This window comes from Petaurus breviceps, unplaced genomic scaffold (genome assembly GCF_028583685.1).
Source record: "Petaurus breviceps papuanus isolate PSGF00001 unplaced genomic scaffold, PetGlider_PUasm1.0 90977, whole genome shotgun sequence".
NCBI classification, from domain to species: Eukaryota; Metazoa; Chordata; class Mammalia; order Diprotodontia; family Petauridae; genus Petaurus; species Petaurus breviceps.
In genome coordinates, this window is record NW_027187391.1 from 40,330,289 (window position 1) to 40,346,844 (window position 16,556).

Below are 16,556 nucleotides of genomic sequence, written 5' to 3' on the forward strand. Positions count from 1 at the left end.
ACACACACACACACACACACACACACACACACACACACACACACACATCCATACACATGTTGTCTTCTCCTATAGAGTGTATTCTGACTGAAGGCAGGGAATGTTTCTTTTTTGTCTTTCTATGTATAAATGTATGTATGTGCATATCTATACACACATATCTGTATGTACATATATAATTATACTCGTATATATACAATTATGCATATACATTGTATATTGTGCATGCCTCATACATGTGAAAAATATATACACATATAAGCAGTATTTTTATATATTACATATATTATATTATATAACATATATAGTATATTATAATATATGTACACACAATTATTTCAAAATACATACAAAATAAACATATAAATATAAGAAAACGATGGTGGGGAAAAGGCACTAGAAGCTTAGGGGAAACAAAGAAATACCTCAAGTACAAGATGAGGCTTGACATGAGCTTTGAAATAAACCTGGGATTCTAAGAAGAAACAGTGAGGAAGGAGTGTGTTCTAGGCATGGGAGAACGCCTGTACAAAGTGAAAAAAGACTGGATGTTGTCTGAGGAACAAGAAGAAGGGAAGTTTTGCTAGATTGTAGAGAGCCTGAAGGGGACTAAAGTCTAAGAAGGCTAAAAAGTTGGAACTAGGTTGTGAAGGCCTTTAAATGCCAGACAGAGAAGTCTGAGTTTGACCCTAGAAATAATTAGAAAGCTACTGGAGTTTACTGAGTAGTGTAGTTAGTTACTTGTGGTTGGATCTGTGCTTTAGGAAATTTACTTTTGACAGTAGAGAATGTTTTGGAGAAGCCACAGAGTCAAGGCTCTACTACAGATAAGAAATGACAAGTGCCTGAACTAGGATTTTGGCTGTGTGCATAGAAGGGCCCAGATGCAAACGATTCCAGGAGGTAAGAAGTGTAAAACTGCTCACCTGGTTGGATATCTGAGATGAATGAGCATGAGGAGCCCAGGATCACACTAAAGTTGTAAATCTGGGTAAATGGGAGGATGGTGATGACATCAGTAGCAATGGGGAACTTTGGAAGGATGGTGGGTTTGGGAGAAAGATCATGAGCTCTGTTTTAGACATGTTGAATTTGAGACGTCTATGAGACATCCAGTTAAAAATGTCTACTAGTCAATTCATGATGTAGGACTGGAGCTCAAGAGATATACTAGAGGCACATATATAAGTTCAGGATGATATTTAAACCCATGGGAGCTGACAAAAGAGTGTACAGAGAAGAGGGCCTAGTACAGAGCCTGAGGGAATACCCACTGTTAAGGGTGGAATATAGACAATGCTCCAAAAGAAGTGGTCAGATAGGCAGGAGGGAAGAAGCAAGAGAGAGGAGAGAGGAGAGAACAACCAGGAGAAGGTGGTCAAGCATATAGGTCAAAAATTGTAGAGAACTCAAGAAAGAAGGATGAAATCTGCTGAGAATAGGCCTCCAGATTTGGCAGTTAAAGATCATTAGTAACTTTGAAGAGGAGTTTCAGTTGTAGGAAGCCATATTCCAAAGAGTTGAGAAGTGAGAGGAGAGGAAGTAGATTACGATAAATGTTAATCATTTTTTTTGTAAAGCTTGGCTGTGAAAAGGAAGAGAGAAAGGAGAGTAATTTGAGAGGTTGTAGGGTCAAGCAAGAATTGATTTATTTTTTTTTTTTAAGATAAGGGAAACCTGGGGGTGTTTGTAGGCAGCAGGGAGGAAACTAGTACAAAGGGAGAAATGGAACATTAGAGAGAGAAGAGGAATGAATCTGGGATCAATCTGGGAGATCCCAGCAGAAGCTGAGATCACAGTGTAAGTAGAGGGGATGGCCTTGGTAGGGAGATGGGCTACCTCTACATCAGAGAGGAGCAATAAGAGAATGGTGAATGATCTAAAGGGGTCTTGTCAGATAGAGAAGGGGAAGTTCTCTTCGAATGGCCTTAATTTTCACAGTGAAGTGTGAAGCTGTGAGGGTAGAGGAAAGGATTTATATGGCAGACCTGAAGAGAGAAAAGAAAGTCTAGAATAGCCACTGTGGGAAGTGTAGTTAATGGAGGGTATCCAACACATCTAAATTGAGGGGGGAGGGGCGGCCAGGTGGCTCAGCGAGTTAGAGCTCCAGTGTCAGGATGATCTGGGGATCAAATCCGGGCTCAGATACTTAGCACCACACCCAGAAATAACTGGCTGTGTAACCTTGAGCAAGTTACTTAATCCCGATTGCTTAAAAAAAATAAAATAAAAATAAATTGAGGGGGGAGATTATGGGGTCTCAATGGCTAGCTCAGTTCTGAACTACTCAGATTAACAGTAGCATTATATCTCTCTCCCCAGGCCCCTCCCATCTCTCTTCTTTCTTTTCTCTCTCTTTACATATATGTATGTGTGTGCATATATACATATGTGTTTATAGTCTTGTAATCTTCATTCCATTCTTTAATGACCTGTATTGCCTATTAATGACGAATTCTGAAACAGGCTCAGTCCTTCCCTGCTTTCCTCTGATGTTTCCACTTCTCCTATTTAGAACCACAGCACATTAGAGTGATAAGGGTCCTGGTCCAACCCCCTCAGTTTACAGATGATGAACCAGAGGCTCAGTGAGGGAAATGTCTTGTCCCAAAAAACACAGCTAGTTAATGGCAGAGATAGGATTAGGATGGAGGCTTTTTAATTTATTGTTTAATTCTCCTAACACTGTGCCATGCCACCTCTTCTAATTTGTATTGAGATGGTTAGAGCTTTTAAAACACTTTGAAAATACTTTACAGAGTGAAAACTAAGGCATCCTGGAAGATCTTAACCACCTCTCTGTAGCTATGAAATTATTAGCAATAGCAAATGGATAGAAATATCCAAATAGTTGGACACAAATCTTTTACCAAATGTCCAGTCCTTTTCCAAGGATTGGTTCACTTCTTTCCCCTCCCATTAGCTGATCTGGTCACTCTAACTTTTTCTTTCCGTATCATAAACTAAAATTAAAGAGAAGCATTCAAGAAAGATCAAATCTATCTTCACCCACATTTTTTCATTGAACTGCATTTAATTTCATGTTGGCCATTGTACTCTGAGCTCAACTTTTTTCTACAAGAAGTAGATATTATAAAGTTTTTCAAATGTGTGTATACACACACACACATATTTACTGTCTATAGAGCTCTCCCTCTTTATTGTGTGACTCAAATGTTCCAATTCCAAGGTTATATACAAAAATAAATAAATAAATAAGGTTTTTGCCACAAATGGGGCAGAAGTCAGATATATGAATAGGGGAGAGAGAAAACCATGAAGCAATAAAGCAGTAGAAGAACAGATGGCATCTGTTTCCTTCCTTTACCCACTCCCCCCAGCCCTTCCCCCTGCCCCTGGCTCTTGTCAGCTGGAAGGATCCAGTTCTTACAGGGCAGCTGCCACACCTCCTGGTGTGTGTCCTCCCACTCCTTGAATGATTGAAAGGCTGGAGCTGGAGGCCATGGGGCCCCTCCTGTTTAGAAAAACAAACCATGGTGCCATCAGATTCACTGAGCTTCCCAGGATCTCAGAGACCGTCTAGGCCAACTAGTCCTTAATCAGAAATCTCCTCTGGGCATCGCCTAATAAGTGCTCATGGACCCACTCCCTCCTGAAGCAGCTCTAATTTTTTCACCACATCCAGCTATTTCAGCCTCATCACAAATGAGTGTGACACCACTACCATGATGAAGGTAGAATGTAAATTTACCTGAAGGTAGGGATTGCCATTTCTCTCTTTATCTCCAGTACATAGCCTACCTATGCCTTGGACATAACAAGCATTTCATGAATGTTTATGAAATGAAATGGGGACAGGGCATCTCATAGATTCCTGGGATCCATGATTCTAAGTACCAGATTTTCTCTAAGTACAAATTTCTCTCAACTAATACATAAGCATCAGTTAAAGTTGACTACATTTTATAAAATAGTCCTGCTTTCCCCTTCAACCCTACTCCCCATCATTTTTACCATTTGTGAAAAATAATGTATCATGGCCTCAATTAAAGTCCTGCTTTCCCCCTATCATTTTCTCCATTTGTGAAAAAATAATGTATCATGTGTGTTCAACAACTCTTTAAAAAAAAAGTTTTATTACCTGGGAAGAACAGGTAGATAATGGTAGATAACTACTTGTGAGGTCAAATCATTTTAGCTGCTTTTCAGCTTGAAGAGTCCATGGAAATAAATACTGGCTTTAAAGTATTTGAACATTTGGTAAAATAAGTACTGATGTGTTGTCCAAAGGATGGCATGAGTCAAGTTGCCATATGTACGATGGATAATAGCCAAGATTTTTTTTTGTTTGTTTTTTAATTGAATTCCAACATTTATAATAAAAATGTGTCTTGGCTGCATTCCATGAACTTGAACACAGCCCTAGATGACTTAAGTTGGCAAGTATTCTCTGGCTACATCAGATCACCAGGTGCCCCATGATCCCTTGAATCACAAGTTCTTTTTGCTTGAAACTTGGGAGACAAGATGTAAAGCCAAGTTTTCTTGATGTCCTTTGGATTCAGGATGGGGGAAAGAATCATAATACGACATAAGGGCAAGACTTAAAGGAGACTGTGGTGAATTACAAATACCATAAATATCATTCAATCTGGATTAATGAATTAATGTAGAATATTTTATAAGAAGTATTAACTTCATTCCTTTAAGAATGTATTCAAAAATTCATTAATTTTCTATGATCTAATTTTCTATTAATTTTCTACTTCTTGCTAAATCCTGGAAATAACAGAAGGATAATTATAAAACAGGTCCTGCCCTTAAAGCTTTTGAATCTCCTCTGGGGGTGGAGTTAGACAGGAGGACCAGTCATGTATACATAGAAGTATAAAATAAGGTAGGGAGTGATTGTGGGAAAAAGAATTCCAGGCAAAGAACTCTAAGAATCTTTGAGGAAGGAGAGGACATAAGAAAGGAAATGTCTAGTAGAGGTCTTAGGTTAGGAGACAGAGACCTATGTTTTCATTGGTTTAGAGTAGATGTGTCAAACATGTGGCTGGCAGGCCTATAGCTGCCTGACCCAGATTAAGATGCAATTGGGAAATATTTAACAAAATAAGTAAAAATACATTAATCACAGATAATGTTAATATGTGATTTTCTAAGCCAATCTGTGCCTGCAGGAATCCTTATGTATGGTTTAGTGACCCCTTTTATATTTGAGCTTTACCCCAGTGGTATAGGGACCTCTCTCTACCAGTACAAGCCGGCACTTTCTCTATAACTTATGATTAAGACAACGAGTTTCTTAGAACACCAAGCAGTCAAATGGCATGCCCAGAGTCACACAGCCAATATGTGTCAGAAGCAAGACTTAGACCGTCTGCTAGTAGATATCTTACTTTACTCAATACTGAAGAACTGCTTAATATTTATATCAATTGTTATTGTCAGACTAGGTGTTTCTTAAATAGATAAATGTATTTACTTTGTGAGCCTGTTTATGCTATTAATTTGCACTGGTTTTTTCTTATTTAAAAATATGCTTCATCTTAACTCCTGTATATTACAAAACTCTCTTTACTGTACTTCTAAGCAGTACTACTAAGTTGTACATAGTAGATAATTAATTGTCATTGTGCATCGTAGATAATTCATGTTTCTGGAATTTTTTTATACATTCTTAAAGGAAAGAAGCTATATTTCTTGTAAAATATTCTACAATCCAGCCTTTTCATTAATTCAGATTGAATGTATAATACTTTAAAAATCTATAGGATCATAGATTTAGAATTGGAAGGGACCTTAGAGGTCATCTAGTGCAGTGGTATCAAATTCAAATTGATCCTTGCTAGGGGCATATTGACTTAGAAAACTAAAATTTAAATTATATTGTATTTTTATTTATTTTGTTAAACATTTCCCATTTTCACTTTAATCTGGTTCAGGAGCAAGAGGGCCGTGAGTTTGATACCTCTGATCTAGTCCAATCGCATCAAGATACAGATAAGGAACAGACAAATAACTTACCCAAGATCTTCCAGGTAGAAGAGCCAGATTTCAACATCTGAGTCCAAATCTAGCACCCTTTCTTCTGTAACAAGTTGCCCCCTGGCATTTATATAGTATTGTATGGTTTGCAAAGCAAATCTATATATCATTGCATTTGATGCAACCAAATGAAATAAGTACTGTAGGAGTTTTCCTCATTTTACAGATGAGGAAACAAGGCATAGAGAGGCCAAAACATTTCCTTGACCATTGCCACTCAGCTAACAAGTGTTTGAGATGGGATTTGAACCCTTGGTTTATTTCTTTCCCCTCTTCTCATTGTGTGTCTGAACTAACTATAGATCATTTTAGTCAAAACCTAGCAGTTTGGCTCTAAATTAATATGAAAGAAAATTTTAGGTTTTATTGAAATGATTAGTTAAGGGTCTGAATGGGAAATTATTTTATCCACACCATTTCAACTGAATGAAAAAAAAAACTAGATTGAATCCCTATCCTCAAATGTACCGCAAAGTACTTGTACACTGTCTAGCAAAGTTGACTTTATTGTCTACTCTAAAGATGCATACTTTAAAAAATTTAAATAAACTGGAATTCACTTGATAAATGTTATCCTATCTTCAAAACTAATCTCCAGTTGTAAGCATTTATTTTCCCCCCACCATTTTGGAACATTTCCCAAGGGTTGCCTGCTAATATTTTCATGATGAAATGTCTCCATCTAGTGGTGCTTCTGGGCAGTAAAGTACTGTCTCTAATGGAAGATTGTTGGACCATAGTGTATTTGGAAGTCATTTCCCTAAGCACAGGAATTTAAAAACATGAAGCACAGCATTTAAAAAGAAGGAAGACTGAAAACTTTCTTGGTGTGTGCTGGTGTAGCTTTATTCATTCTGTCTCACTGTCCTACTTCTTTACTCTTTGGAACTGAAGGCTGACCAAGCTCTTGGAAGACTTAATTTTGTGAAATCTGAACTTGTAACAATAACCAGACATTCAAATAGTGTTTTAAAGTCTGAAAAATGCTTTGCATATATTATCTCATTTGAGCCTCACACCATCCCTTTAAGGGCACAGTAAGTGCTACAGATATTTTTATCACTATGTACAATGAGAAAATTGAGCCTTAGATTAAGGGAGGAAGAGAAGGGAATATGCATTTATTAAGCACCTTGTGTATATCAGGCACTGTGCTGAGCCCTTTACAGATATTATCTCATTCAGTCCTCAGAATACCTCAAAGTTGGTGCTGTTGTCCCCACTTAGTACATGAGGAAACTGAGGCAGACAGAGGTTAAGTGAGTTGCCCAGCATCACAGAACTAGTCAATGTCCAGAGCCAGATTTGAACTCATATCTTCCTGACTACAGGCCCAGTGCTCTGTCTTGCCCGTGGTCACACATCGAAGGAGGTGTCAGAAAAAGGATTTAAACCCAGGTCTTACCTAAGACGAGCTTAACCTTCTCTCTGCTAAAGTACATTGTCCTTGTGGAAGCAGTTGCAATTACAATAATCTGTTTCTGTATTTTTAATGCTGTGAAAGAAGAGCTTCCTTTGGTACAATTTCAAAATTACTTGAGAAACTCGTGTAAAATTAGTTTTCATGCAGCCATAGAATCCCTTTGCCAGCATCATATTTCTTGTGGGTTGTTTTGTTTTGCCAGTTGAAAGCTCCATTAAGCATTTTCTCACAGCTGCATCTGTGGCATAAGTTGGCTTGGTGCCTTCTACTAAACTGAGTTTGCTCTGGTTTTCGATTCAGTCCTACCTGGGGCTGTTGTTGCTTGGTGAAGTCCCTGAGTAGTGTTCTAATCCTTTGGCCTCTATGGAGTGGTACTGTGGGAGCCAGTCTGCTCTTTAATACTCGGGGCTGGACCTTCTCTAACTAATTAAGTCAGACTGAGGAAAACCTTTAACAGGGCCAAAAGCCAACACATTTTCTTCCCTGGCTGAGTGCTTTGAAACTGAGCCTAGCAGGAGAGTGATAAAAGACCTGGGATTTCTTCTTGTTGCTTCCAACAACCAAAAAAGGAAGCAGGCAGAGACAGAGACAGAGAGATAGACATAGAGACAGACAGATATAGAGAGGAGAGAGACAGTGAGACCGATGTTGTGTGTGTGTGTGTGACAGAGAGAGAGAGAGAGACAGAGGGGAGAGAGAGCATGCCTATGTCCCTGGTTGAGCTACTATTTCCAGCACTAGTAAACCAGTCTTCAGGGCTAGGGATTGCATCTGGTACCACTTTTTTATCTCTCCCACCTAGCCCAGTTCCCTGTCTACAGTGGACACTCTCCAGATGTTATTATGGAGACCCCCAGCTACCTCTGCTAATAACTACCATCTACACAAGCTCTCCTGAGTTTCAAAAAGCACAGTTTTCACAACAACCTTGCAAATTTGGCAGTGCATATTCTCCATTTTACATGTGGAAAAAGTGAGATTGTGAGAGGCTAAATGACTTGCCTGTCATCGTACACAACTAGGAAATATTTGAGCCAGAATTCAAACCCATGTCTCCTGACTCCTTACCCTTTCCACTTTGCCACATGACCCCCTCAAATGAAGAGAGAGGGTTAGAAGGAAGATCAATGCCTCTGGACTATTGCTGTACCCTGCTTTTTGATCTCCCTGTCTCAAATCTCTTCCTGCTCTAATCTCCATTGTTGTTTGTTGTTGTTATGAAACTTGAGTCATGTCCAACACATCGTGACCCCATTTGGGGTTTTCTTGGCAGAGATACTAGAGTGGTCTGTCATTTCCTTCTCTAGCTCATTTTACAAGATGAAGAAACTGAGGCAAACAGGATTAGGTGACTTGCCCAAGGTCATATAACTAGTAAGTATCTGAGGCCATTTTTTGAACTCAGGTCCTCCTGACTCCAGTTCTGGTGGTCTATCCACTGTGCTATCTAGCTGCCCAGTCTTTCTTCTACTTGGCTGTCAAATTGATTTTCCTTAATACTAGTGCTTTCCCTCTGAGATTAGCCTCAATTTATTCTGCCTGCATCTTATTTGTATGTAATTGTTTGCATATTGTCTCCCCACCCCCTATCGCCTTTAAAATGTGAGTTCCCCAAGTGCAGAAAATATCTTTTACCTTTCTTTGTATCTCCAGTGCCTAGCACTGATACATAATAGGTGCTTAATAAATGCATGTAGACTGACCCCCATATTATGTTCCTTGGCGAACTATAAGACCATATAAGTATTCAAGGGAAATTCAATTTTTTTATTTTATTAAATGATAGAGAGGAAGGTGGGGAGACAGAAATGTGCCAACAGCCATTCAGACTCTTAACTTGTGCTGCCTTTCACATCCTTCAATAAGCCACATAGATAGTAACTCCACATGCCCACAGGAACAGCTCCACTAAACAAATGCTTGTGAATACAAATGAGTGTAGCTGGGGAAAAAAATCCTTTGGTGAATTTTTCATCTCTCTCCCTCTCCCTCCCCCTCCATCCCTCTCTCTCTCTCTCTCCACACACATACACACACACACACACGCACTCACACACACACACACACACACACACACACACGCTGTTTTGCAAGCTTGCCATAGACCATCTTCAAATCAGGAAGGATTACCCACTGCCTGCGGCATAGAGGCATCTCTGCCTCTAAATACCACCCTCTTCTCCTCCCCTTCCCTGCCCCCTTGTGGCAGTCTTTGACTTGAAGGGAATTGACTTCTAACATTGCACATTGCCCACATAGTCCCAAAAGCAGACACCATGTGGATTAAGGTACATATTACTCAACTAATTTTCAGAAAATGGATGCCAGCCAACCTTAGATGCAGCAAAAATCCAGTAGATTTTTTACATGCCTGTGCTTGTTCATGGGGAATTTCCAGTGGAAAGTAAGCAAAAGGCAGCTAAGTGAACATTTCTGAATCAGGTTTCTCAAAACACATTAAGTACCATACCTAAATTTTTCCTTTTATAGCAAAGGTTTCTTTACATGGGAACTGGGAACTTTTAAAAATAAATTTAATAGCTGTATTTCAGTATAATTATTTCCCTCCATAATCCTATGTATTTTTCTTCATGCATTTAGAAGCATTATTGTGAGAAGAGGGCCAGACACTTCACCAGAGTATCAAAAGGAGGCCATGACACAAAGAGGTTAAAAAGCCCTGGCCTTAAAGTCTCCTCAAAGACGCACATAACAATGTCTCCCAGCAATAGTGTTCCTTCATCTTCTGATGCGCTGCAGTAAAAACAATACAGGAAATAAGAATAAGATAACAAGGGCATACAGTGGGTTATTAAATATACTGTATTAATGTATAATGTTATATATTAATATACCATAGCATAATGGTAATACCGTAGCATTAATGTGATTGTTTATGAAATTGCCCTGCTTAACTTGAGTATACTTAGAAAGTTGTATATTGTACAGAATATAGGTTCACCATTTTAGTTTGTTAAATATGGCATTTGTAGGGATTTCTAGAAGAAAGCTGGGCATCAGGAGCATACCTCACTATTATAACATTGTTTCTCTGGGAAAATCTGGTCTGAATTCTATGTCATTTAAACTTAGAGTATCTTTTGCAGAATACCGTGAGCATAAGAATTGGCTCCTAACTAGATTCATGGCACATCTTATGTGTGGTGAAGTTTATTCTCTTGCTTTCCATGGGCTCGCTTGATTTCTCTTTGCATAACATTGTAACACTATAAGCTACAATAACCAAGATTTCCACAGAGGTTTCGGTCCAATTTTTCCTTCCCAGGCAATTTACCTGCATGTTTTTGTGGAGATCTAGGCAGTCCTTTAAGACATTTAGTGATGTGTCCCAGAAGCATCCCTGATCTTCTCCGAAGGTCTCTGTTCTACTCGGTACTATCCCACAATAGAAATGCCCATATCTCAGAGTTCTGTCCCTTCCATGGAAGTACACCCAACCCTACTTTGTGGCCCAGCAACCTAAACCTGACATATGAGAATACAAATCAATATTCAGTTTATAGTTAATTGACCTCCCTCCCTAATTATCTCATTCTATTTACCTACCTTGTGTTTATTTTGTATGTGCTCATATATAGACAAAGGATCATGCCTCTCCCAATGGAATGTAAGCTCCTTGACAGCAGGGATTGTTTTGTTTTTAGTCTTTGCATCTGCAGTACCTAGCACAGTATACCAGGTACATAACTGGTACTCAATAAATTTTTGATAAGTAGAGCTTTCATCAGTGTCAACAGAAACAGGGCCAGACTTAAGCCTGTGCCCTTCATTATAGGAGATGTTGGAATGTGAAGAATGGGAAGGGGAAGAAACCTTTTTCAAGCACCTTCCCTCTGCCAAGAACCGTGTTAAGTACTTTACAAATGTCTCGTTTGAGCCAAAGCAGTAAAGAGAAGTTATTCTGTAAAGTGAGAGTCTTCAGCACCTTTCAGGGTGCCACATTTAGTAGGTTCTTAATAAATGCTTGTTTATCGATTTGTATCCCCCACAGTTAAGTGTACTACACATAGTAAACTCTTAATGTATATTAAACAAATGAATAATTAGGAAATGCCTTCGAATGCTTTAAATATATGTATTTAAGTTGTATTAAAGAATGATTTATTAACTTCTCTCTCTTTTTTTTTTTTTTTTTGATTCTGTCTTCCTGTCTTACAGTGAAGGAGACTGGTGGGAAGCCCGTTCCCTGACAACAGGAGAGACTGGTTACATTCCCAGCAATTATGTGGCTCCGGTTGACTCTATCCAGGCAGAAGAGTATGTCTTTGTTCTTAATTTGTTTGATTTTACTTTAACTATTCATTTCAAAGAATTGCTAGCACACTGCTAAGGTAGAGACCAGAGATTTGTGTGAGTCCTCAGCCTTAACTTCACTGTTCATTAAGTAGCAGCAATGATGCTGCTCTGCTCCAGGACTCTATCAGTAGTAATAAATATAAGGAATACATTAATATCCTAGGGCCAAGAAAATTAGGAACAGTGAACTACTCTTGCAACTCCCTCTGTGTGCTAGAGTGGTAATAATGATTCCATGGGCATCTCTAGTTGTAAGAGCTAGTGGGTCATGGAGGGGAAGACTCCTTTAAAGGGTTTTTATCTGGTAGCCTTTGGACTCATCTCAGTCTTTGCTGATTCCAGTCTGGGGCAAGGAAAAGCACTGATCTACCAAACATGGAAACTTGGTTCTATCACTTGGCATCGGGGGTGATTACCCAACCAAAATAACAATAATATGGCCCCAATGGAAGAAAAGTCATGAAAAGCCAGTCTCCATACTTTGATGTCAGTACTAGTATCCTTCTTCACCATGAATAAAGGTTCATCTCGGTGGTCTGGCCAAATCCCCAATTGGATCATTCTGCTGCCTTTAATTCTTCTTATATATTTCACTAAGGAGATCTATTTTGTTTTCTGCTTTTAAATATTCAGTGACCTTGAGCTCTATTGCCCTTGTGACTAAATTTCAGCACCAGTGAATAAAAAAATTACATTTAAGTTTCCAGGCAGATTTGTAAGCCACTTTACAATCCTACAGGATAAAAGGGGCCCCTGAAATGTCATATTACAGTTTTTAACTTCAAAGCTACAGTCTACAAATAAAGCTATGCTCTGAGATGGGGTTTTCTTCAAGACATTTGGCTTTTAAAAAGGGGGGGAAACCCAAACGTTGGCTAACCTAGTAATAAAAGTAGTGTTAGCAAATGGACTTGGGGTATGAAATTAACTATAGTTGAAGGACACATTAGAATCCAGCATCAACAGGCTTTTCTGAGTTCTTTCACTTCTGCTCTGTTTGTTTTTTATTAATTAATTTATTTACTTTTAGTTTACAACATTCAGTTCTACAATTCTTTTACTCTGTTATAGCTTACTTACAGTATGAAAGCAAACCAAGAGAACCATGGCTCTCAGACCATTGACCCAACAGTCTTCTAAACCCTTTTGCATTACTTTGAACTAGAAATGTAATTTTCAGTACTTTGCTGACTCAGTCATTTGAAGAGCTAAGATACAAAAAAGTGATCTCTTTTCTTTCTCTTCTCTTTGGTAAAATGTTTTCGCCCTTAGGAAAAGTTGACAATTGGAAGAATGCAGGTATAATGAATTGGAATCTGTTAAGCTAGTATCTAGAATGAAGTGGTATAAACTATAATAACAAAGGTTAATTATGACAAAAAAGAGGCAAATGAGTCCCATATAGAAAAACAGCTAGCTGGCCTGAGTGGTACATTTAGTATTCAGGAGATATTAAAAGGTCTTTAGTATATTGATTAGATCATTCAAGGATTTATGAGCAACCATATACAAGAGGCTCACAGGATGAAAAGGTATGGAGGATTTGCAGTTTACGTTAGGGGAAGGAAGAACTTGTATCATTGAAATGTTGGTATCAGATATATCCAAAATTCAAAATATCAAAAATGGAAACCAGGTTTTATCATACTTAAATATTTTTAAAATTCTTCCTCTACACAGACTACTAAATTCTCTAGGATTCTTCCTCTCATTTTTCCAGCACCTGGTGGAATACTCAGAACCTAATAAATAAATGTAACCCCTGATCCAAAGCATACCTCTTTCCTTACATAAACTTTGACTAACTGAATTGTGATAGGATCTGACAGTACAGGGGAAAATAATATCTAAAACTATATAACAAAGGTCACTGAGTTACTGGATATGAATCCCTTTAAAATATAATTCTAAAATATAGTATTTTTATTCAAAAGGGATATTAAAAATTCTTTACTACTTGATTAAAAAAATAAGCCTGCAAAAAATGCAGACACAAATAAAAGATTAAGTGCTGGAGACCATAGGATCATAGCTTTAGAGCTGGAGGGAACCTCAGAGGCTATTTGATCCAAAACTTCATTTTATTGATGAGGAAACCAAGTCTTGAGGTCATACAGGCAGTAAGTGTCAGAAGCAAGATTTGACTTAAGACCTTCTGACCCCAGAGACAGTATAGTTTCATTTTTACAAGGTGCAGGATTCCTGCCTTGCTATAGGCAAATAGGATTTTTTTTTATTTGGTCGAGGCAGTTGGGGTTTAAGTGACTTGCTCAAGGTCACACAGCTAGTAAGTATCAAGTGTCTGAGGTCGTATTTGAACTCTTCTGACTCTAGGGCTGGTGCTCTATCCACTGCACCACCTAGCTAGACTCCCCCTTTTTTGTACTTTTTTTATTCATTTATTTTAAACCTAAATACTAAAACTTGAATATGCAATAAGAAAAGAAAAAGAAACATGATAAACTTAAATATTAGAACTTAAATATAAAATAAGAAAAAAAAAGCATTGTCATGTGCACAACAGAACATAAGAAAGAATTCAAAATATATAGCAATAAATTTCCATTTCAAGAAAGCCTATATAATAAATACTACACACTGAGTTCAGAGCTGTCCTTTGTTTCCTTATAAGTTTTCTTTTATTTTCCACTGTGCACTTTTTACTTTGTTCTTTTTCCCCCCGTTCTTCCACCCTCAAGAAGGCTACAATTAACTGGACATGATATCTGTGTGTGTATGCATGTATGTACATGTATATATTTCTATACACAGCCATATCCATATATGCATGCATGCATACATAATACATCTATACATGCATACATTTACATATGCTTAGATATCTATAATCACATAGACATATATACATTCATATGAATGTATATAGGACCATACTACATTTGTTTGTCCTATTTCTCTGAGAGTGGATAACCTCTTGATAAGTTCAGGTCTTTCCATAATTTTCTGATTTCACCAACTCATCATTTCCTACCCCACAGCAATATTCCAACCTTATACTGTCTAGTTATTTTAAATAGTCTAAAACAATATTGATTAATATGGCTGATGTGTTGTATAGTCTCACTGGCAGATAGGACTTTAACAAAAACTACTTCCCTGCCACCTTTAGAGGGGAGGAAGATTTTACTACCATTCAAATTTGCTGATTTTTAAAGAATGACTTGATGCAAGAGGTTGTGTAGAGTTGTGTATCTCAAGCAACTCCCTAGGACTTATCAGTGTCATAAATGGAATTTACTTCAGAGGTCTCTCCCTACTGGGAGATCTCCTGAAGAATTCATAGATTCTGCAATTTACATTGATTAAAAATCCTGGGAAAGAACTATAAAACCACTGTGGAAAATTAAAGCTAACAGTGAAGCTGAGTAGGGGGCAGGGGAGAGACAAGGAAGGACTGAAAAAGAACAGGAGTGATTATCAAATAAACAAAGACTTGAATGACACCAAAAACACCAGGAGAGACCCACCAGAAGGGAATTTATATCCAGAGACTCATCAACTTTCATCCACTAACTCAAGTCAAGAGGGTTTACTCTGATTCTGATGTGTAAATGAGTGATTAAACATTTTCTTTCTTTGTTCCTACTTACCTTTCCTAAAAGGTGGTACTTTGGAAAACTTGGCCGCAAAGATGCAGAAAGACAACTCTTGTCCTTTGGAAATCCACGAGGTACCTTTCTTATCCGAGAGAGTGAAACCACCAAAGGTATGACAACTAGGAAAAATAGTTGCTTTTTCACTATTCAGTTTCTTCAGGTTAATCTAGAGAAGAGAAAGAGGTTAAAAAAAAAGCTTACTTTCTCTTATATAATAATGAAAAAAACAGATACTATCACAAAAAGGCCAGTTCTGTTTCATTTGTTTTTGGACTCCTTAATTATAGAGTAGTAGGCGACATAAGGTATAAAATCAAAGGTATTCCCCTTTGGGCAAACCACTTACTAAGGTCAGAGATATTAGAATGTTGCTCCTTGAGGGAAGGGACTCTTTTTTAATTTTTATCATCTTCAGGTCTTTGCATAGTACCAGGCTTGTATTAAGCATTTAATAAATGATTATTAGTTGATCATTATGTAGCTTTGTCAATCCAAAGAATATAGAATCATGGGATTTCTAGGCCGTGTTAGATTTTGCCTCCTTTCAAAAACTCTTGGTTTTTCAAAAAAAACATACAGTTCTGTTGGCCTTCTACTGGTTGTGTGCTTCTCCTCCTTTCCTTTTCCTTATTAATTCACAACTCATTAGTAGCCTTAAGAAGAGGTTGGCAAGGGAAGGTGGGTGAGTGTTTATCTCTCTAGTCAATCAATGTAGCTGTTGGTTATGGGTTTTTATAAAAATGTTTGGCATGGGGGTGGCCAGGTAGCACAGCAAGTAAGAGCACCGGCTCCAGAGTCGGGATGACCTGGGATCGAATCCGGGCTCAGACACTTAGCACCCACCCAGAAACACCTGGCCGTATAACCTTGAGCAAGTTACTTAACCCCAGTTGCTTAGGGGCAGCCAGGTGGCTCAATGAGTAAGAGCACTGGCCCCAGAGTCAGGATGACCTGGGGATCAAATCCAGGCTCTGATACTTAGCACCATACCCAGAAATAACTGGCTGTGTAACCTTGAGCAAGTTACTTAACCCCAATTGCTTAAAAAAAAAAAATGTTTAGCATGAAGGAGGAAATTGTAATTCATTGGATAAGTAGGGTTTTCAGTTTATTTGGGCATTGTCTTTGTCTACCAGATATACTGTGACCATCCTAAATGATATTTATGCAAGAGAGAGGAATGCAGG

At 38.1% G+C, this 16,556-nt stretch overlaps 1 protein-coding gene across 4 annotated transcripts in view; it reads left to right on the forward strand.

Moving 5' to 3' along the window:
• FYN (FYN proto-oncogene, Src family tyrosine kinase) overlaps nt 1-16,556 on the forward strand; it is a 308,067-nt gene that overhangs the window by 226,187 nt on the left and 65,324 nt on the right. For all 4 annotated transcript variants that reach the window (XM_069077031.1, XM_069077030.1, XM_069077033.1 and 1 more), the window contains 2 exons: nt 11,615-11,713; nt 15,376-15,479. In XM_069077031.1, coding sequence (XP_068933132.1) covers nt 11,615-11,713; nt 15,376-15,479 — 203 coding nt within the window. The remainder of the gene's footprint in view (nt 1-11,614; nt 11,714-15,375; nt 15,480-16,556) is intronic.